At 35.6% G+C, this 22,767-nt stretch overlaps 1 protein-coding gene across 4 annotated transcripts in view; it reads right to left on the bottom strand.

The window, feature by feature from the left end:
* Positions 1-1,598: 1,598 nt before the first annotated feature.
* PCDH17 (protocadherin 17) overlaps positions 1,599-22,767 on the bottom strand; it is a 116,028-nt gene continuing 94,859 nt past the window's right edge. For all 4 annotated transcript variants that reach the window (XM_036755088.1, XM_036755089.1, XM_036755086.1 and 1 more), the window contains one exon: positions 1,599-6,287. In XM_036755088.1, the coding sequence (XP_036610983.1) occupies positions 5,626-6,287 (662 nt within the window). In that variant the 3' untranslated portion in view covers positions 1,599-5,625. The remainder of the gene's footprint in view (positions 6,288-22,767) is intronic.

The raw sequence follows: 22,767 nt of genomic DNA, 5'->3' as shown, positions 1-22,767 counted from the left end.
GGAATAAACCTGGGATAGTAGTCCTGTAAGTCTCTATAGGATTTCTGAGTGAGTAAGGATCTAGGAACCTCTGGTTAATTGGCTACTTTCTAAACATAACAATGGGCTCTCTACTGGATGGTCTTGATGTGCAAAGAACCATTCATGAGTTGGTTGAATTAAGAGCTTCATCAGTACATAAAATCAATGACTGATTTGCTATGAAATGGGCTGTTCCTTTATATAAGGGATCTAGCCAAATCATTTCTGTTATACTTGCAGTTAGTGACAGCAAGAGACAAAAATAAATGCCATATAGATTATGGAACATTCTAGCAGGACTATACTAAAATGACCTCCTTGGTTCTCAGATTCTGACTTCTTTGAATTAAGTACTGCATTACACAGTTCAGACAATAGAATATTTTTCTCAAAAATGTAATTCCTCTTCCTCATTTATTATTGTCAGTTTTAATATTGCTATGACTTTGGTAGTAGAATTGTAGAAGGGAGGTTTGCTTATGTAACACAAGTTAAAAGAGAATATAAAATGTGGATTGAGGCAAAGGTAGAATCTAAAAGAATTGAGTAAACCAAAATGGCAATCAAAATCAGAAAATCACCTAAGGAAGTCGGCATATTATAAAGTACAGCATATTGGACTGCCTGATTCAGAAAAAGTTTTATTTTTTTCTAGTTTCACTCTTATGATCTTGGACATCACTTGACCTCTCTATGTGACACTTTTCTCATCCGTAAAATAAGGGGATTTGAATGTATAACCTCTAAGGTTGCTTCCAGCTCTAAAATTTCCAAGTACAATATTTCAAATGAGTTATGTGAATACTAACTAATGTAACTTTTTCTGTTAGATGAAATCAAGTCTTACCTGACATGCCATAGGTCTATTATAAAATGTAGACCTATTATAAAAATATTTTAAATGCTAATTACACCTCAGCCATAGTTGTTTGACTATGATATGGCTTAGAAAATATTTTATCTTTAAAATATGACTTTCTTTTAGAGACTTTTTTACCAGGATATTACAGAAGAGGCATAGTCACATGTTAAATATCTCATAGTTAGGAAACCTCATCTGTTTTTCTCTGTCTTTCTGAAAATCAATGTCCAAATCTATTGATTACTTTCTTAACCACATTAGTTACTTTTAGGTTGGCCTGAACAATGAAGCACTTTTTTAAAAATCCCAACCATAAGAGTGTGACTGTTATTTGATCATTTGAACACTCAGGCTTGATGTCACTAAAAAGTAGTTTGCTCTTTTGTTAATTTCTTTGAGGGCTGACCTGTTGTGAAATCTATATTACTTTGTATTCCTTTAGTGCCATGCTCACTGTATGAATGGCACTTTGGATCCCCTAAGTCTGCTGATTCCAAACTGTACTGTTGAGAAAACACTGAAACACCACCTCTAATCAATGAAAAAGGAAGATTCAGAGTCTTGCCCTTTTTTTTTTGATGAGCAGAGAACTAGCAGTAACAATTGCATTGCCACAAGTTGCTTTTCCAAAGTAATTACCACCAAGCTCCCTGTGGTATGCAGTGTTTAACACATTGCTTCCGGTGTTAATGAATGCAAGAGGAGGAAACACAACTATTAGTAATTGCTTTTTATTCGTAGTCCTCATTTTCCAGATAGGTCACATTAAACACAGCCATTAGACAATAGCGTTGAGATAATCCATACAATGTATGCTGCTTTTGTTGTCCTTGTTCACCAATTCCTTGGTGCAGCTCAGAACTTTATGGGGATGATGAAGCTGATAGATGGGAACTGCCAACCTGTGGAAGAATGGGGCCAGGGGAATCAAGACTTGAATCAGGTCTCATTCAATTATGTTTCAAATCAACAAATCTCGATAGCCAAAACTCTCATCTGAATTAATGCTCTGATAAATGCTGTCTGTTGTCAAAAAGAATGTAATTAGACAATAATGAGTGCATGTATATTATGCCAGACCTCAGACTACTTGTTGACCTCAGCAACTTCTACTCCATTAAGCAACATTCAGTTTTAAAGCTGGTTTTAATAAAGCATCCTGCTCCATTACTAGTCATCACATGATTTTTTTATGGCCACATTTCTAAATGGGCACCATCTACAGGCTCTAATGGCACATCATAGTTAAAAAGGTCTCTGCTAATTGGGGGTATCAAGATAAAGTCAATTTTCTGACCATGAATCCAGTTAATTTACGGTGTGGTGAGTCAACCTTAACATACTATCTACAATAAGGTTCACTGAAGTCACTAAAGCAAGGCTATGAAAGTATTCTCTGAAATTGTTGGATTCCCCTTTAGCATTTATTTTGAGAAAGAACTAAATAACACTGATTCTCTTTCCTTATAACAGTATTGTAGGCAATATTATTATCCATAAACAACTGTTGGAACATTATCTTTCAAAAGTTTCTACAAAATGCATTTATTCTGCTTGACCTCGAAAATTGCGGTTTTTAGCAGCTGAGAAATGAGCTAATTAATGTATGTATGTACGTATGCATGTGTGTGTGTGTATGGAGGGGTTAATTTGAGGATGTGAGCTTTTTTCCTATTTTATACATGATGTGAGGCCCCTTCAAATTCCACTGGTTGATCATGCATTGCCTGCTGATACAGGCTGTTCCAAAAGTGTGAAGTTGGCAATCTCAAATGGCTTCATGGGAAGCAAAGCACCAGAGGTCTATGACAAAGGTAGCTGCTGGCCAGATGAATAAAAGCAAGATTCCCTCAACTCAGCTAGAAAGCTCAGAGTCATGGGTGCTGAATTACCTCAGTCAAGTAAATAAATAATCACTACTAAATACATATAATGTGTTAAACACCTAAAGCTAGTAAATCACTAGTGACAGAGAGCCTAAAGGTAAATTCTTCTTACATTGGCACAACCAATTCTTAAAATCTCATGTTTCACGGTTCATTTGTTTTGAACATATTCAGACACATACAATGAATGATGTAGCTGGTTATTCAGGGTTAGGAGTGTTGAAAAAAATGAACCCTATTCACTCACTTGATTTCATGTAAACAACCACCTTTGATTTTTTTTTTTTTTCTGTGTAGATCTCTGTGTCTAGTAGAAGAGAGACAGTGCTTGGTAGAATTAAATAGCAGAGTCACTTCTCCATCAAATTTCAGCTATCAAGCTAAATCAACCTGTAGTCTCCTGGCAAAATAATATTGTATAACAGAGACAACACATTTCAGATACATAAATTGTCCAAAATACAGAGAGCAGCTAGGTTCAACATGTACAAGATCCCTTGTTTTTTTTTTGTTGGTTTGTTTTGTCTTTTTTTCTAATTTAAATATTTCAGAATAATAAAAAACCAAGAGCAGTGCTTTGGAAAAGCTATTACCAGGAACCAAAGACAATTCTTTGTAAGATTGTAAGGCTGATGAGATTTGATCACTCTTCCCTCTGAAAACAGTTTTGCAATGAGGTACTGTCCAAAAATCACATCTGAAATTGATGGAAATAGCTTAAATAGAACTTTGTGAGGTCTGAAATTGCAAAACTGAATTCATATCACTAAAAAAATTAATGTAAGGACTTCAATACATTTATATTGTTTCTACACTGGCTTGGTGACCAGAAAGGAAGGCACGGATTTCTCCACCACTCTCACAATATTGTATTTCTCTGTTCCAGTGCACAAATAGCTTTCATCTAACTCCACAACATTTTTTAAGGTATGATCCTGATATTCTGTCATGAAATTGTAAAAAGCCAGGTATTTTAAAAACTCAAGGGAAAAAAATAGTCAAAGCACTTTCTCATCTCCTGATTCCTCTGAATGGGTTAATTTCATTTTTTGACCATCTGAAATTGGAGGGTTTCCCATTCTTATTTGTAAGTACTTTGATGTTTGCCAAAATCCACAGCAGAAAATAGAAAGAAAACATAGAGAAGAATTGGTCACTCTCATGCTACTCTGACAAAGAGAGCAAATGAGCTCTTCAAATCAGAAAGAATACTATCTGTTTTAAAAGCCTGTAATATTATATGAGATAGCACATAGGAAAAAAACATGGGCATAGACAGTGCTGGTACCTAGACATGCACAAAAGCACTCTCATGCTTTGGAGACAGAATGGCAGCTTGAGTCTTGAAGTCCTTAAGATACTCAGAACAATCAATCAGGGGCATCATATCTACACAAACAGAAGCTAAGTGTATTGTTGTGAGGGGAGAAAGAACCCAAGAAGTTCCAGGTATTGGTTCAAGTGTAATTTTTGTTATTAAACATGAATTTTCAATAAGAAGCTTCTACAAGGACTTGCACATAACCATGACTGATGGATGTATTTTCTGACCTTTTCAGTTAGCTCCATCAGCTCCCTCAAACACATTTTGAACAGATTATGTACTGTAGTACTTGCTAGACCATACATTAAACAAGAGACTTTGCTCTGAGGCACTGCTTCCCACACTCCACGGGGAAAAGGAAGCAGGAAAAAACAAAACTCATAGAGTTCGACAGCTACCGAGGCAACACTTGCCATTTACAATATAAGCCCAAATATTTTTGCAACACAACTATATATTAATTTAATAAAATACACAATATAGCTCTTATACACTCAACAATTTGGCTCATATGCACTGAATCTGAAATAAATCAATAAAAATATGTCATTTGATGTAAACACATTGAATCTTCTTACATTTGCACATTTAAATGGTCATGTGATTCATGTATGTCTAGGACATTTTCACTTTCCTGAGCTATTTTAGTGTCCACAAATGGATAAAAAAGTGTTAATAATGTTAATTTTCTTGTATAGTACCATCCAATGGTAACTATTTTTTTCTGAAAACTTCACTATATTTCAAGTTTAAAACATTGATCATTATTTATATGTTTGTTGGACACTAAAATGCTAAATAGGCATTTAAACCTTTAAAAATTTTCTTCATTAATGAAGTGAAATAGTAAATGTGTGTGCAGGACAAAATGGACTATATCATTTTTACACTTAACTCTTATATGGCAGGAAGTGTATTACGAATGACCAGGATATGCTTTGTTGACTAATGATATGGAATGTTCTTTGTGTATTCATGTGTGGCAGGTAACTTTATACAGAAACGTTTACCACAAATGTGTGTTAATGTTTGGCGCAGCTTGGACTACTGCAAAAATCTTTTCAGGACTTTCAGTAGAGGCCTGTGATGACTGCTGGAAATCCACCACACATCAAAATTTGTCAACCCTGTTTTTCACAGGGTTATAGGTAAACAGTAAAGTCAGCATTAACCATGGAGGACAGTCTTACAAGGATCAGAAAGATTTCATTCCTCTCATCTTATACGTTCTTAACAGATTGTCAAAAGATGTGTCTCCCTCCCTCTTTTTCTCCTCTCTCTTTTTTTCCTGTCCTTCTTTAAGCATACTTGACTCTGTCCTAGTGTAAGTTTGGTCAAAATGAAACCAGTGTTATCTGTGAAAAAGAAACAGCAGTGAAAAGAACATACTTGTGGGCACTTCAGATGTTCACTAAAAGCCTTAAAGCAGCATTGGTCTTCCTTCATCCCTGTCAAACTGTAATAACCAGGGGGGATTGTTTCTAAATCAACAGAAGAGGCAAGAAAATGCCAATGCTTTTTTTTTTTTTCTTTCACTTTCTCACAGCCACAGGGTCACTTCCCCGGCAATCTTGTAAAAGCTTATCAATTTCTCTCACAACTTCCTCTGCATCCACTGACTCTCTGCCTAGATCCCGGTTGGAATGGTCTAACTGCTCAAGAACAGAGTCCATCTCATTGGAGTCTCGACTCACTCGGGAATGCACATCCGCAAAGACCCTAGCCATCTGATCGGAGGCCATGAACACAGTGTCTCTTGACTGTTTACTAGGCGACAGGTACTGGTTGCTTGCTTCTGCCAGAGTTCCTGGTTTGGCGTCACAACCATCTATCGGTCCTTTAGTTGAGGTGCAAGGCTCGATGCATGTCTTGGTTGGGCTGCTTGATGCTGAGGGGACCTCTTGGAGAAGAGGGCTCAGGGCACGTTTGGCTTTTAAATAAGGTTTAACATTGGCAATGAGAATAGTGTGCTCTCTCTTGTCTTTTCCAAATGTACAAAAAGTCTTTTTCCCAGTGGGATTCACAGTTTCATAAGTCTCAGTCTCAACATTAGCTTCCACTGTGGGTACAAAGAGATTTGTGCGGTAATCTGCATTTTCAGCCTGATTGGTTGTAGGGAACTGTGGCATCCAACACCTGTCAGAATGACCAAGCACTCGGCATTCATCTGTACAATTAACACACTCTTCTTGTTCTGCAAAACAAATGAGAAAACAACAAGTCCAATCATTAGACATCCCTTTAAATTTCTATAGAGGCAGTGATCAGATCTCAGTGGGCTTGCTTGACCTCTGGTCTTTTAATTAAAAAAATAAAGAAAACAATAATTAAAACATTTCAGCAGGCTTGCATAAACCTTCAGGCTGAGACAATGGTTTTATTTAACATGATTCTCTAGATATTAAAGAATTCCCATAGCCCAGTGGAAGTGAAAGGCTGCCACTGGAGAATCATTCTCAACAGAATTGAGAAAGCTTCACCGTAAACTAATCTGCTGCAGAAATCAGTTAGTCTTTGTTCAGGAAAACTCATCTTAGAAAACGGTGAACAGTACTTAAGCAACTCAAAGGCATTATGTGGATTAATTTTTCAAATCAAATAACAGGGCAATGACTGACTTTCAGACTTTCATAAAAATCTTCAAGCTGGTTTTTCATGTTTTACCTCTACTTTGCTTGTAATTGTTATTTTGGGTGACAGTCATAAAATAAAAGGTTTTCTTAAAAAGTCTACTTTTCCTGCTGAGAATGGAGAAATGGAATTTTCTTTCAGAATGCATTATGAATAAGCTTGTCAAAAAGTGCACACTGGTATTTTATTAGACATGCGTATGGATCATGTAATCAGTTTTCTTCACTCCTGCTTTTTGTTTTTAGTGCAAGTATGTGAAAATGGATTTGCTCAAGAGATAGAGCTCAGAATGAATGACAAATCATGACATTCTGTTTCAAATGATAATGCTTTCTGCAAGAAATGTTGCTTCCCTGTTTTGCCAATAGGCATACGGAGTATCTAAATAAAACTTTTTTTTAATGACTGCTGTTTCAAAGACGCTGAACAAGAAAATAGGAAGGAAACTCTCTCTCTCTCCTGTGCAATTTCATTGACCCCAATATTCTGAACTGTATCCTTGGCCCACTAAGTTGTCTAAATTGGTGCTATTGCCCAAAATAATTATTCCTTTCACACAGAAAGAATAATTGTTTTGGGAGCTAGAGGACCTTGGTTTTGGAAAGCTGATATGCTGCTATCTAAGTGACCTGTGCCAGCTCACTTTACCTCTCTCAGTTTCATCATCTATAAATTGAAGAGGTTGGACTAAAATTTATAAGTTCCCTTCCAGGCCTAAATCTTATAATCTATGGAACTGATCCTTTCTAAGTCAATTGAAGTTCCTTATGAAGCAAATATACGTCAACATAAGGGAACTAAGATCTTCTGCACATTTCAGAATCCTAAGAATTACTGTTTAATTGATGGTAGGTAATACCATCAAGGGACCCATACCAGAGAAAATCCCTATTAGCTTCCACAGCCAGCTTTTGTCTAAATAAAAAGCTTATCTTTCACCCATAAGTGGCATGCAGAATGGGGAAACAAAGAAGTATTACAAAGGTAGATTCCAAATCTGGGTTTGGAATATAAATATTTATATTTCCAGATATAAGAAAATGACTTCTAAAATTTGACTTCACGAAGTTCTTTCCTTTATAAAGGGAAGCTTCTGAGTATCTTGACATTATAGAAAAATATGTCGTATTTCATAGCATGAAACATTCACACTTCTAAAATGGCAAAAAGTATTTTGGTACATTGTCTCACTTTCATTTAGGTCAATTTTTAAATTTTATTTTCAGCGAATGAGCTAGAGTGTACACACATATACATATGTTAAATACATATGCAAAAGACTTTAAGAGTTAGTTTGTAGTTAATCTGAATAAATATATTGATACGTTCTAAGTTATACATAAACACAAAGAAATATTGAGAATTCATCATACCCTCAAAAAGTTTTTATGGCCTTGGGTCTAGCCCAAGGTATTGCCATCCTACACAGCTGATATCTGTGATAACCACATTTGTTTTCTAGTCTGATATGCTAGTCTGAACTTTCTCTATCTTTTTTAAGGTCTAGCAGAAAAGAAAGGAAAGAGCATACAACAGAGTTGTTAAACTAATATGGTTTAACACGATGAATCTGTATCTCCTCACCCTTGTTGACCTGAGAACCACAAATCTACAATCTTATCCAGTCCTACATCTACTGTTCTATTTACCTACCACAATCGTGCAGACAAAAAAACAACAACAATGAAAAAAGTCACTATCTATTGTGCCTAGCAATACGTTTGCAAGTTTAAAGCTTGGATTTCTTAGTTTTTCAATACCTATGCACTCCTTGAAATTGAATAATACAATTTTATATTCCAATCTTGACTAATCCTTCATTTTGTTAGGTAGCCTGCCTGATACTGGCTGAATTAATTATGAATAAAATGGAAGAAAAAAATAAAGAAAAAATAACAGAGGCAAAAAAGAGAATAATGTGGTCATGGTAAAAAAAAATCTAAGTTGATTATAATACATTATAAGCAACTTACCTCACCATTAGACTGTAATTTGGACTGCTTCAGTTCACAGACAGAAAAGTAAATCGAAGAGGTATTTTTGTACTAGTAGTAGAGACCATAAATGAAAGTGAACTATCACTACTAAGGGTCAGATTAGTATTTATGGAAAAAAAGGAGAAATGGTGTAAAGGTAACCATAAATAAATGGATACACAGAAAGATAAAATTTGCAAAAGTTTATATGCTTGTTACACATATGCCTACACACATACATATTATACATACACGCTTGAACAAAAGGTTCTATGGCAAGTTATTACACTGGTGTTTGTTATCTCTAGGATTTCTGCCTCCTGTTAAAAATATAACAATGCATTTTTGTATAATAAATAGGAATAGCATAGAGACTTTCCTCAGTCTCTGGAGCTTTGCAGGTAGATGATCAAAACTTCTTTAGACACCTTTGGGAGAACAAATTTTAAAATAGGTTGCTAAATGATCAGCTTTAAAAAGAAAAAGAACATAAGCTCTGTGGAAAATCTGTACTTGCCTAGATTGGGAATTTATAAAAGCAAATATTAAGAAAAGCAGGGGAGAAGAAATTATAGACAAATAAATTTGATGCAAAATTGGCTTTATCTTGGAATCAGATATCATTAACAAATCAGTGTCTTCTTCCCTGAGACATGGGGAGCTTGTCTGACATGTATATGACAGAGTCCAAATAGCCTTCAATTGGATTTCATTTACCAAACATTTATTTGTTAAGCACCTATACTATGTGCCAATCATTCAGTCACAAATTTGACTGTTTGATTCATGCTTTGGTGCATGCTTATCCAGCAGAATAATAACTTTGAATGAGGGTGTGCATAAGGAGAAAGACATTATTAATTGAGCAGGATGGAGATCATGCTGCTATTCAACTGCTGGGATGCCGGACAGCCCTACCTAAGGGGCAAGGTCACGTTCCCCATAGTGGGGGAAAACACAAAAACAGAGATATTCCCCTTTTGTAGTCATTCATTAAAAACAACAACAACACAAAGGGAAATTCTATCTGGGAGGAACAGCATGAAGGATACTCCTTCTCCATATCCAAGAGTTCAGAGTGCTAAAACTACCTAATGTTCAGATGGGGAATGGCCACTTTAGTCTATGACCAGATCCCAAAGAAATATATTTATACTATGGTTTAACTCTAACAACAAGCCAGGGCTGAATAAAAGGGGAAGCATTTGTGGATTCTGATGATGTGGTATTTTATTCCTAATCTATTCTTTAGTTGAATAGATAAAGATTAGAAGTTGTTAGTCTCTTTTGGGAGATTTAAACACAGCTAAGGTACAACAGACTGATTCAGAAGGCCTGGATTTGTGACCCATCCCTGCCACTAAATATCTATATAACTTAGATTTTCTGAGCTTCAGTTTCTCATCTGTAAAACAGGGTCAACCATACTTACCCCTATTTATTTCACATAGTTTTTGTGAGGATCCAAAGAGATAACCTAAGTGAAGATATCTTATGAACTCCAAAGCATCATATACATATAAGGAATGAATATAACTGACTGATAATTAAGAAGCATTATGCCTTAATGTAGAGCAAGTCAAAACTCTAATCAGGAAGGCCTTTGAACAAGTGTGGCCCCCTCCCCACTTACCAAACAAATGATTTAAAAACAAAACAATCTTTCCATATTACTGAAATGAAAAATTTCCATAATGCCTTCAGTACCTAATGCATTTTTTAAAAGTCTATTCTGATAGGCTTTATTGTGGAATTAGTGGAATCCCCAAAACTTTACTTTTATGAAAAAAAAAAAAACTATGCCTGCTTCCCATAGAAGTTGGCTCATTATATGGTAAATGAGGACATGTACTTTGCTCCTACCTATTCCACAAATCAAATGTATTTACAGATGTGTGTCCATGTTCCAGAAAGACTAGACCCTAAAATGTTTGTTGAATATTGAAAAAATAGTTAACCTCATAAAATCTTGTTGGCTATTTTATGACATTGAGATTTATTCTATATGTATGATGTGGTAGCTCCATGTTATTTAATTTTGACATTGAATACTAATTATAACATTTCTACTATTATTTTTTCTTTAGACACGTATCTTTAAAAGTCCAAAAATAGTTTCTTCAAATTGGAATCCATCAGGTCTAGCATATCTCTAATAGAAAACATGTAATGTAAGTGAATTCTTTCCATTTTTATAAATTTTAAATTATATAAATGTTAATATGAATTCTGTATTAACTTTAGAAAAACTTTTTTAAAAAAACCTAGTTCTACATGTAGATAAAAACACTGAATCAATCTGCAAAAATTCACATCAATGACGCCTCAGTGAAGCAGAACAAGGTAAACTACTTGAGGATAGGGACTGGAATCTATGGTACCTTGGACAAAGTTCATGATTTTTTTTATAAAATAGAATTTCGTTGTATTATTATAGCAGCACAACTGACAATATATTAGATTTTCTGTTAATTTATTTGAAATGATGTTTTTGATATAAAGATAATTCCTTTATTGGACAATGCCATGAATGAAAAGGGTCAAGTTTCAAAGGGTGAGTTGAGAAAGCATTAACTTTTACTCTAAACTTTTAGGTATTGGATTATATGATACATATATTTAGTTGGCTCACAACTGTACTACATTTGATCAGAAGTTTAGATGGAATTCACTTGATTTAGAAATAAGGGGAACCAAAGCACTAGTTCTCTTCACAAGTTATTATTAAATAGACCTGTTGGAAATTTGCATATTCATGTTGCCTTGTTTATCTGAGACACTCTTACAGCCAGACTCAGCAATACAAAATGGACTGCTTTTTTTTTCTTTTTTAACTTCAGTTAGCCTTTGATTTTCCCTCTGGTATGAGGATTATCAGTATGCATCAAAGAATTGTTATCTTCATATTTCTTTTTTAATGCTAAAAAGTATCTTCAAAAGAAATAAGTCACTGGAAAAGAATTTTATGCCACATTTACACAAAGAAAATCACATGCAAGTAAAACTTTAAGCAAATTGGCTGCCATGGTATCAGATAATTTTGACAATTTTGCAAAAGGCTACCAGAATGATGGTGATGAGTCCCTCTGTGCTCTGCCCCTGAGCAGAATATTTCCGGAATGTCCTATGTAGTTTTCATCAACATATTTCAAAAGATGTATTGACAATGTAGATTATGACCCAAAGAGTGAAGCCAGGAGAATTAGGATACTGGAAAATCGTGCTATATGGCAATTCACATCAGGGAATGGAATAATGGCTTAGCATTTGAGTACTTGAAAAGCTGTATTTTTTAAAGAGCATAGCAAGAGAGCATCCACCCAAAGATGGAGTTATGGGGAGGTAGGTTTCAGCTCCAAAAAAGAGTAAAAAAAAACAAAATTATTATCAATTCCATCCATCAAAAATAGAAAGGGCTGCTTAAGGCAGCAGGTGAAACTCCTGTCACTGCCCATTTTTAAGCCAAAGAGAGATAACCATGTGCCAAGAGTATTATTATCATTGGCAGGGATTAGACCAGATGACTTCTAAGACTTTTATGAGTAGAAACTATTTCATTTATTGGCAGCTAGGTGGAATCAATCAATATAATTGATTTCAGAAAGACCTGAGTTCTAATACTGCATTAGACCTTTAAAATCTATGTGACCCTGTGCAATCACTAAACCTTGAGACTTCAGCTTCATCTTTAAAATGGAAATAATACTGGCTAATAATAGACAATAATCATTTCATAGGATGAGAATCAGATCAGACGGTCTGTATAAAGTGCATAGTAAACTTTAAGGTTCTTTATCATCATCATCATCATCATCATAAGTAACATTTATACAGCACTTACTATGTGCCAGGAACTGTGCTAAGAGCTTTAAAACTACTATTTAATTTGAGTCTCACGAAGTCCTTGGAGGTAGATGCTATTATTATCATCCCCATTTTATAGAAAAGGAATCTGAGGCACACAGACATGAAGTGGCTTGCCTAGGGTCACAAAACTAGCAAATGTTTGAGGTTGAATTTGAACTCAGGTCTTTCTGACACTAGGCCCACTGCTCTATCCACTGTGCCATCTGTTGTTTTTATTTGTCCTTCGTTCTCAGAGAGGACCATCTGTGCTATCTAGATCATCATCATCATCATCATCATCTTTTGTCTCCAGCTCTGAGTACAGTGCTTGCCATGTAACAGGCACTTAACAAATGCTCATTGATCAATTGATTTCCCCCTCCAAGAGTCTATGATGCCATTGTTTCAAAGTGCAGTAAGATTTCCATAAATTTGATAAACATAAGATTTCCATAGTGCAATGTTTCTGTTTTATTATGCATTGGATATCTTTTTCTTTAATAGATGAAAATTTCCCCAAACCTATAGGTAAATGCCTAAAATTCAGAGCACAGGAGGTATTACAAAGATTAAGTCATTGGGCTATATGTGTTTTGGAAAAGTGTGGGAGGTTTTTTTCTGGGGGCGTTGTCTACCAGAACTCTAGTATCCTCCCAGTTTGGGGAAAGTATTGCAGAACTCTGCCATGCAGTGTTACTGTGCCCCTGTCTTCCTATTTCAGTACTAGTACACTGTTGCCTCAATGTACTTTCTTCTTAGCTCCGAGGCAGACAGTTTACTTAAAAGAAACAAATTGGAGGTTTAGACTTCTCTTCCATGTCATAGTGCCCCTGTGCAACTCCTTCCAGAGATGGATGCTAGGCAACTCATTTTTAACCACCAACAGGAATCGTTGAGGAACATAAAATGATTGCGTTCCCTTAGTTTCTAATGCCCTGGGAGCCCACATATTTGTAAATCAGCAACCATGCATATGCTTCGAGCATAAGAACTTCACATATACATATGCTATCTGCCTCTGCAGAACAGAATTAATTGTCTTCTTATGAAGATATAAATCTCTGTCATGGAAATTTGAAAATAAAAATAAAACAGGACATGAATGGGGGCATTCTGCTTCTCGGTGGCTAAGGCAGTACCCAATTCGAGAGGGAATTTTCTCCACTTCATGGCTGTCAACAAAATAGTTTTATTTCTGCTTTGTGAATAGCTTTAAATAGAAAGAGTGCTCTTTTCTTAGCAGAGCCGGTGCTGTTTCTAGCAGGATCTGAAAACTCGGTGTTGTTCCCAAGTAGAAAACTCTAAAAATGGAAGTCCATTTTTTATTTGTTCTCGTTTTTCTTTTTTATTTCCAATTCCCCTTCCTTCACCAACATAAGCTTCCATAGCACCTAATTAGCTGTCTGAGAAAGTAGGAAGCAGTCACCTGTCTCTATTTATGGCCAGCGCCAGTGTTCAGGAGATGAATGCTATAACTAAGTGCCCCATCTCAGGTGCTCCCCCTGACAGAAAACCATCAAAAGTCAAGGCCTCTGAGGCTGGAGTTCAGGGGTAATAGCAGAACAGACTGCATGTTCTATGAACCTGAGCTAGTGTATAAGCACAGATAAAATGGAAAAACTAAAAATTAGAGCTGGAAAGAAATCCCAAAAGACTTCCAATACATTGAGATCCACTCCTATGGACATATGGTTACAAATGTCCTGGAAGCATGCCTCCTCAGGAAAAATAGGTCTTCCTCTACTGGTGTTGATTATTAATTCATATATTCCACACCAATGATGAGAGGAATGGACAATGGCTTCCTGCAACATAATAATCTATATGTCTATATTCATCCTTTCCATCTATGACTGTGATATTAAAATTATTAAGTACACTAAACCTAATATGGCTTTAGGTTTTCCTCTGCCTAGCTACAAAAGAAAAGGAAAATATATTTCACTTTCAATATCCTCATCTGTTAACACTGCTTAAAGGACTACATGTATTAAATATACTTTAGAACTCAGAAAAAGAGAGAGGGTTATTAATATCAGAGTATATTGTGTCCTATGCTTCATCTATGCAGCCCTTTTCTTCCATCCCCCACCATTCACATATTCAGCATTCACCTGAGTAGGTTTTAAAATTATTTTTAATAAGCTAGGTTTAACCCTAGGGCAAGCGAGAAGAAGAATGGGTGAGGGAAAATGTGACATAGGAAGAATTAATCACTTTATTTCAGCTGAATAATCTTTCATATATTGCATTGTATTACCCATGATTCTCAGCTGTGCATGGGGACCAACAGTTGGTTAACTAATTAAGTAGGTGAATTACAGATGCAGCAGTTTGTTTTTGACTCTTTTCTGGAATGTGTGGGGGGAAAATGGAAGCCATTACAAGCAGTTCATCTCATACAATGCCTCTCCAATAATAGCCTATTGTTCTGTCACAGTTAGTAATTATTATCATGAATCCTAACATTTGATTCTTCTTCTACTTCATTATTAATAACCATATACTGATCAATGTTCAAATGATTTACATAAGAAAAAAAAACTAGTAAATGTCTAAGACTGTAGTTGGGAGTTAAACTCTTAGAGTGTCATTTGTCCCAATTGTCAATTGTCTGTCTTCTCACATATTCATCTCAGATGTGTGTATCGTGTGAGTAATTTCTTAAAACATGGTCAAGTTGGGAAAACATGGGCATTTTTGAAAAGGCAGTCCTGAAGAATGCACCTGCACCGTAAAATTTTCCTCTGATACATTAGCATGAGTTCATTCAGATGCTAGAACCTACTGGTCTACATACTATTTGAGAGAATCCAGCAGCAGCTGGATGCTCCAAGGTGCCTCAAACATTTGCAACCATTGCTGAGTGCACCTGCATGCCTTCAGAGAACATTCAAGAGTCTCTGTGACCCTCTGGACATAGTGGGGGGACTAAGATCCAGGCTATTATCTGAGATTGCATTGACAATTAGCAGCATATGTTTGCAGCAGAAGAAAACTAAGTAGCAATTGCATACAGAAAATTTAAAGATAAAAACTGGGAAAACTGATTAAAAAGAAAACATAGAATCTAAATCAGATATTGGCAATTCACAATCCTGGAAGTGTAAAGGATCCTGAAGTACTTTTGTTGTGATAGTGAGATAGGAATGACTTACTACTTGGACTAGGACCCTGATAGAACCTCTTGGCAGGGTGAAATTCAACCCAGTCAAACCCATAAGTAAAAGAACAGCTGCAATTTAGTGGGAGAAATGTCTTTGGATCTCATAATTGCCTCAAAGCATCTTCCATGTGTCCATCAACACTGGCATGGCTTTAGGCACTAGAGGGGCTTGTGGAAAAAAAAAAAAAACAATTATTAAACATTGTCATTGTGCCCAAGGGGCTTAGACTCCCACAGAGGATTCCAATATGAGATAATTTGAGAAAAATCACTCATTAAAAAGTATGATAATTATTACAGTATAAAAGAAATTCAGAAGGAGATATCAGGAAGGGTTTGAGTAGTTAACCTAATTTGAGATGGACTTTGAAGGATGTAGAGAATTACAAATGGATGAGATAATAAAGGAAGGCATTGAGGATCAAAGAAAAATGCCATAGGCAAGGGTGGAGAAAAAAAAAAAGCATAAGTAGGCCATATAGGTGTGTAGGTGGAACAGTAAGAGAAAAAACCTGATCAGAGCAGATAATTTGTGTTAGGTGGTAGTGGTAAAAAACAGGCAGAAATGTAATGTTAAACTAAAACATGAAATGCTTTTGAAATTCAGGGAAGGAAGCCTTTCATAATCATGCAGGCCTGTAATTCCTGGAACTAGGTGAGCCCAAAATTTGTGGATTACTTGAATTTGAGACACCTGTGGTTGGTCTGAATTGGAGGACTACCAGATTGCCTCAGGAAGCATCAACCAACCCCAACACCAATGCAGAAAAACAGAACCGATTGCTGCTTTCTAACCAATAACACTGGGATCATCCATAAGTGGCTCTTTCCAGTTTTGGTGAGATAGAGAGACCCAGTCTCAAAAGAAAATAAAGCCAAGCCAAAATATAAAACAACAACAATAACACCATGGAGAAAAATGTTAGCTTAATTCAGAAGACAATGAGGAGTCAATGTTTGATAAAAATTATATTTGAGACTTGAAAGGGTAGACAGACTGGTAAAAGTAACAGTTCTGAAAGTTCTTGTAGGATGAGGTGCTGTGGCCTTGGTGGTGGACTGATAACAAGCTTATTTATTATATCAAATAGGTTTTGAGAACAGAAAATGAGAGATGAATCTGAGAGAATTTTCTAAAGGAATGAGCATTGTTAACATAGTCTGTAAGATATAAAGAAAAGGGGGAAAGTAAAGACGAACTAACATGTCAAGCAGGGAAAACTGGAAGGACAGTGATAAAACATGATTTTTCTCTTGATTATAACTTGTTTTGCCTGGCATAGAGTACGTGCTTAATAAATGCTTGTTGACTGTTTCCTAATTGTTTCATATTTGTAATTTTTGTCTCTCCAATGAGTGCCCTTCAGGACAGAGATGATATTAGGCTATTCTTTGTCACTTATCACATAGTCCTAAACACAGGCAAATAATTGAAGATAATAGTTAACTGAAATTTCATTCCACCTCCTGTAACATAAATAGGACCAAAATTAAATTTGACCTGAGTGTGACAGGTAATGTTAATGAGTGTTGCCAATAAGAGCCATGTCTTACCAAAATCAAAAAGACTGCTGAAACTTGTTCAATTTCAGTTTTGAAAAAAATTAATCTATAACACAGAAGCAACACTGTACATATAATGAAAAGGCTGGCAGAGGGGGTAAGAACTAGTAGTGATATATATAACTTGTGGATGCAAATCAAAGCTTGAAATTAAAGGGGAAAAAAATTCTCAAGAGTTAGTACTGTCTAAAAATAAAATAGGCTTTCTCAGGAGGTAGTATTCCCTCACTGGAATTCCCCAAGGGTTGGCTGACCAGTTGTTGAAGATGAAGATAGAGTTGTTTGTTTGTTTTTTTTTTCTCTGAAGTCAACAAACATTTAGTAAGCATCTACTATATGTCAGGCACTATGCTAAGTACTAGAGATACAAAGAAAGGAAAACTTAAAAAAATCCGTGCTCTCAAGAAGCTCAAAGTGCATCAATAATGAATTGTATCGCATGGCACATGAAGCCCTTTCAACTGTCATTCTGTAACTGAGTCTGAGCACTAACGTTTAAAAGTCATGGAACAGTGGCTAAGTCATTTCACCTTGCCAAGCCATGGTTTTCTCATTAGTGAAATAAAAATAATATTAATAATAATATATCTTCCTTATCAGTGTACCTACTAGGTTTGTCATGAGATTCAAACGAGATTCTGCATGTACAAGGTTTTAGTAACCATAAAGCACTAAATGCAGATTACTATAGTATTTGTTGTAATTTATTATTGTTGCAGAAAACTGCCCCCATTCCACAATTTGATACTAAATTCATTCAATTCCAAGCTGGTCTAACATGCAAAAGATGAAAACTCTAACATTTTGTAGACCATTCCATGCCCCCATCTCTCTACAACCATCACAATTGTGGATAATTGATAAATGCATGGCATAGTTGAAAGAACTCTGGACCAGGAATCAGGAGACCTAGTTTCCAGCCCCACCAGTCGTCCTGCCTCTAATTACTTACAGACCCTTCAGAGAATCACTAAACTATTCTGGGTCTGTTTCCTCATCTAAAAATGAGGCTGGACCTCCAAAATTCCTTCCTGCTCTAAGATTTTATGAGCTAGAATATAACTCCTGCCTAAAATTTCTTTCAAATACGGAGGTCAAAAGGCATTTTTTTATTCTAGTGTTATTTGAATAAAAAAAAAACATTTAAATATTAGCTCATTTATGGAAAACTATGGGTTGGCCATTTTTTTTAAAAACCCTATACTTCAACAATAATCATAACTATCCTCTCATCCTGGCTTCCTACTGTTACTTTATTCAAAATGTACTAATTTCTTATTCAGGATATCTTATTCAGTGATTGTTAGTCAGAAACCCCTGGAAGTTTCAGTAAGTCTCTCTGTCAGGCTCTCAGGCTTCATCTTAGTAATTTACTGTTAGAGTACTTCCACAGTACCTTCCAAAGGGTTAACACAGCTGCCAAAAGTATCTGATTTACATGCAGGGAGGAACCGATGCTTTGGCACACAGTTCACAAAGATGCTATTTGGCTTACAAGGCCAAATTTTAAATTCTAGCCATTGAAATACTGCAATGAAATTCAGGCATAAAAAGGATGTTAACTCTATTACTGTTTTCTCATCTTTAGAAGTGGAGAATTTCCCTTATGTTTTCAGTGTCTCTGTTTGCTAGTTCTATCTCGGGTTGATGACATGAATCTTTGATGACATGGATGAACACATCTAAAATTCAAGTCATCCTTCTGGCAAAGCTCTAATCCTGTAAGGAAGGTCAATGAAAACACATCTATTAAGCCTAACTTGTTGTAAGTAACAAGCAGGATATTCATATTAGGATTTTTTCTCTCTGCTTTGCTATCTAATTTCTATGGGGACATGCATCTATTTACCAGCATAAATCTTGTTGTTCATATTCTGTTACTAACACATGTTCTCTGTTCAACTGCTAGAGGTGGGTAAACAGAATCGGTGTCATTGTTAGCATTCTCTACAGAGTTAATGCAGATGTAGCTAATCCTCTCTTGCTTATTATTCAGTAATCAGTACCTGCCAATAGGATTTGGGAGGCCCAGAAGATATATAGATATATTTTAAACTGAATTTTAATCTTTTAATAGTATTTCCATTGCAGAGGATATTGGCTCAATATATAGAAACCTGGTCTGCAGAAATGTCTGAAGTTTTCCATTGAGCTCCTTTAAACTAGATGGGCATGTATGCAAAGGAATACAAGCATTATAATGCTCTAAAGCAGTGTTCTTTATTGCAAAGTTCAAACTGTGATAAAATTCTCTAAAGATAGTGGTTTAGCCACATCTTCTTACGAGCTGTGGGGAGAATGGTAAGGAGGAGTGAGTGGGAGAGAATGACATTTAGAGTGATGTTCCCCTACAATTCATTCCAGCATGAATAGTATGGAGAAAAAATAAACTTAGTGATTGCAACAGACTCCCACAAAAAAGTAAACAATCCAAAATCAGTGGTTGGTAATTATTTTGTAACTGAGTTTTATCATCTGCCTCTCGTGAGGGGTGATGTCTTTGGAAAGGAATAGCCAGAAAATGTTTATTTCATGTCTGTAAAGGGAAATCCATGACAGTGCAACTTAAATGTAAACATATTGGTCTGTAATTCACCTTGAACTAGGCACTGTTTCTATGTATGTTCCTACAACTGCTATCGTCATTATGTGAGGTAGAAAGTGCCTTTTAGAACTTCCAACTCCTGTACGATCTCTACTCCCCTGCCACCTGTTATAAAAAAGACATTTAGTAACCTTTCCCCCAAGTCACTTTGCATTCATTTTGTATATGTCAAATTCAAATGTCTCTGTACATGCTGTATTCTTTCTGCCACACCACACTCCCAGCAGAATGTAAGCTTCTTGGTCAAAAATTCTCATATTTGTATTTTTACCCTTAGGTCCTACAGTTTGCATGACATAGTATGTGAGATAGAGACTCAAAATGAGAACGGACTCATTCCAGAGCCAAGAAGACCTGGGTTCATGCCCCACCTCTGATACTTGAAGGTTCTGTGAGGATAGGTACTTAACCTCTCTGTACTCCAGGAAAACTTTGAGAGACTCTGCTCACCTGAACTGGAAGAGGGAATTTGCTCATCTGGAAGATCCCTAGATCAAGAAAATCTCATATTCAGTCTTTATCCCTGTCTCCAGCAACTAACACAGTGTTTGGCACATTGCAGGTATTTAATAAATGGGAATAAGCACTTACTAAGTGCCTCCTCTGTGTCCGTGCCCTTTACTAAATGCTTGTTAAGTTGAAAGGAATAAAATAAATGATGTTATAAATGCTTGGCTTATTCTAAGAAAGAACTATATGTTAAGCAAAAAAAAGTTCTCATAATCCATGAGGATGTATGCATCTGTGGGTATACATATATATTATATTGACTATATAGATGTGTTTTATGGAATGTGTATTAGTAACAGTGAAATGCTGTTTTCCTGGGAACTGTTCTCATATTCTATAGTCATTAGACTACATTGAGCCAGTGAAGAAAATGGAAAAATAGGTCAAGATATTGACATGCAGACAAACAAGAGATGTGACCCTTTGGAAATCATTTACTACATAATCAAAGCTCATACAACAAGTCACTGATGAAGGCAACCACTGAACCAGAGTTACAATGAAAATGTGTTTCTAAGAGGTTTGAAAAGCCCCATGTAAAAAACAGAAAATTTATAACAACTGTTACAGAGTTCGAAACATTATGTTATATTACAGAATAGTTTCTCCATTGCTGGGGATGCTAAACACAACAGAAAATAAAGCATTAAAAATGTGAAGAGTAGTGAAAAATAGCACAAATACGAACGTAAATAATTTAAGGCCATTTCTCATTTTAGATCAAAAACATGACCTATGTCAGAAGATTTCACAGAGAATTGTAAGAATTAGAGTTTTAATATTTAAGGATTCTACTTCCAAACTCTTTTTCTATCCAATAATAACTTAGCAGCTCCATGTTAGGGTTGGAAAGTTGAACGATGAGTCTGTATTTCTATACATTTTACACCCATGTTAACAAATATTTAATTGCTATCCAATGCTTCTAAAATACGGTCCAAACATTCCTGCATTCAAGGCTTTTCACAATCCTTCCTCAATTACCTTTCCAATCTTTTTTACTCTTTTATTCCAGCATCAGTCTTTTGTTTCAGTCAAACTTGAATAATCACTACCCCTTGTATTTCTAAACTTGGGTCTTTGTTCATAGTTTTCCTGACCTAAAATGCCATCATCTTCTTCTGTTTAATTTCTACCTAACCTTTGAGGTTCAGTTGAAGTCCAAATCTTGCTAGAAAGCCCTCTTTGAAGATCCATTATGACTCCTGATTGGTCATACTTCCAGTATTGTTGTCTGTGCTACATATTTGGCTTGATAATTATAGATGAACATAGAATGTTTTAAATCTCTGACAAAACTGCTAGTCATCTGTTAAGCTACATGTTTTCCATTTTCAACTAGGTTTTGTTTAATGCAAAGATGCCATATTATACTCCTTTTTACTTTCCACAGAATATAATGTTATTTATAGTAGCACTTCAATAAATATCCATTGATTAACCTGAAAAAAAACTGTCAAAGAATTTTGTCATCTCTAGCATTTTCTTGACGTAGTGTCCCAGGAACGAAAGGAAATAAATTCCAATTCTAAACTAGCTAGAAACTGACTAACTCGAGTTTAAAAAAAAAATCACTTCTCTATATAAAGCTCATTCTCCTTATTTTTTCAAACTCCAATTTGATTTTTTTAAGCCTACTACGTATGAGGCACTGTGAAAATATATTTTTTCATGTAGGAATATTACAACAAAAGTCACTGGTGTGAAATAGATTTAGCTTTCTAAAAGAAAGGCATTTTTAAAAATGCAACTGATATTCTCTGACTTTTTAAAAGAGAGCTTTTTCTCTTTGGGGACAGCAATAATTATTAGGAAGTTTTCTCTTAGGGCGACCGTAAGTCCACTCCTGAACAACTTCTACCCATTTAATGTAGGACCTTCCCTCTGATAAAAACCTTTTCCTCATGATAATCCTTGAAGCAACTAGGTAACACAATGGATAGAGCACTGGGCCTAGAAGCAGGAAGAGCTGAGTTCAAATCCAAACTCCATAACTTTCTGGCTGTGTGACCCTGGGAAAGTCACTGAACCTCTTTCTATCCTCAGTTTCCTCAACTATCAAATTGAAATAATAATAACACCTACCTAACAAGGTCATAATGAGGATCAAATGAGATAATATTTATAAAGCACTTAGCACAGTGAAGGGTATATAGTAGGTGCTAAATAAATGCTTGTCCTCTCTGCTTAAAATACTTCAAGATAACTATCATGATGCTTCCAAGACTTTGCTTCTTCATGAAAACAGTGCCAGTTTCTTGAACCAACCAAATCTTCCTAGGTATGCTATACAAGGTCTTCACAATACTGGTCTCCTTCCTTTGGAAACTTTCTAGTTTAATTGATGTCCTTCCTCAAATTTAGCATCTAGAACTAA

This window comes from Trichosurus vulpecula, chromosome 4 (genome assembly GCF_011100635.1).
Source record: "Trichosurus vulpecula isolate mTriVul1 chromosome 4, mTriVul1.pri, whole genome shotgun sequence".
Lineage (NCBI taxonomy): Eukaryota > Metazoa > Chordata > Mammalia > Diprotodontia > Phalangeridae > Trichosurus > Trichosurus vulpecula.
Note: the sequence above shows the minus strand (reverse complement) of the source record. Positions and strands in the feature narration are given on the sequence as shown.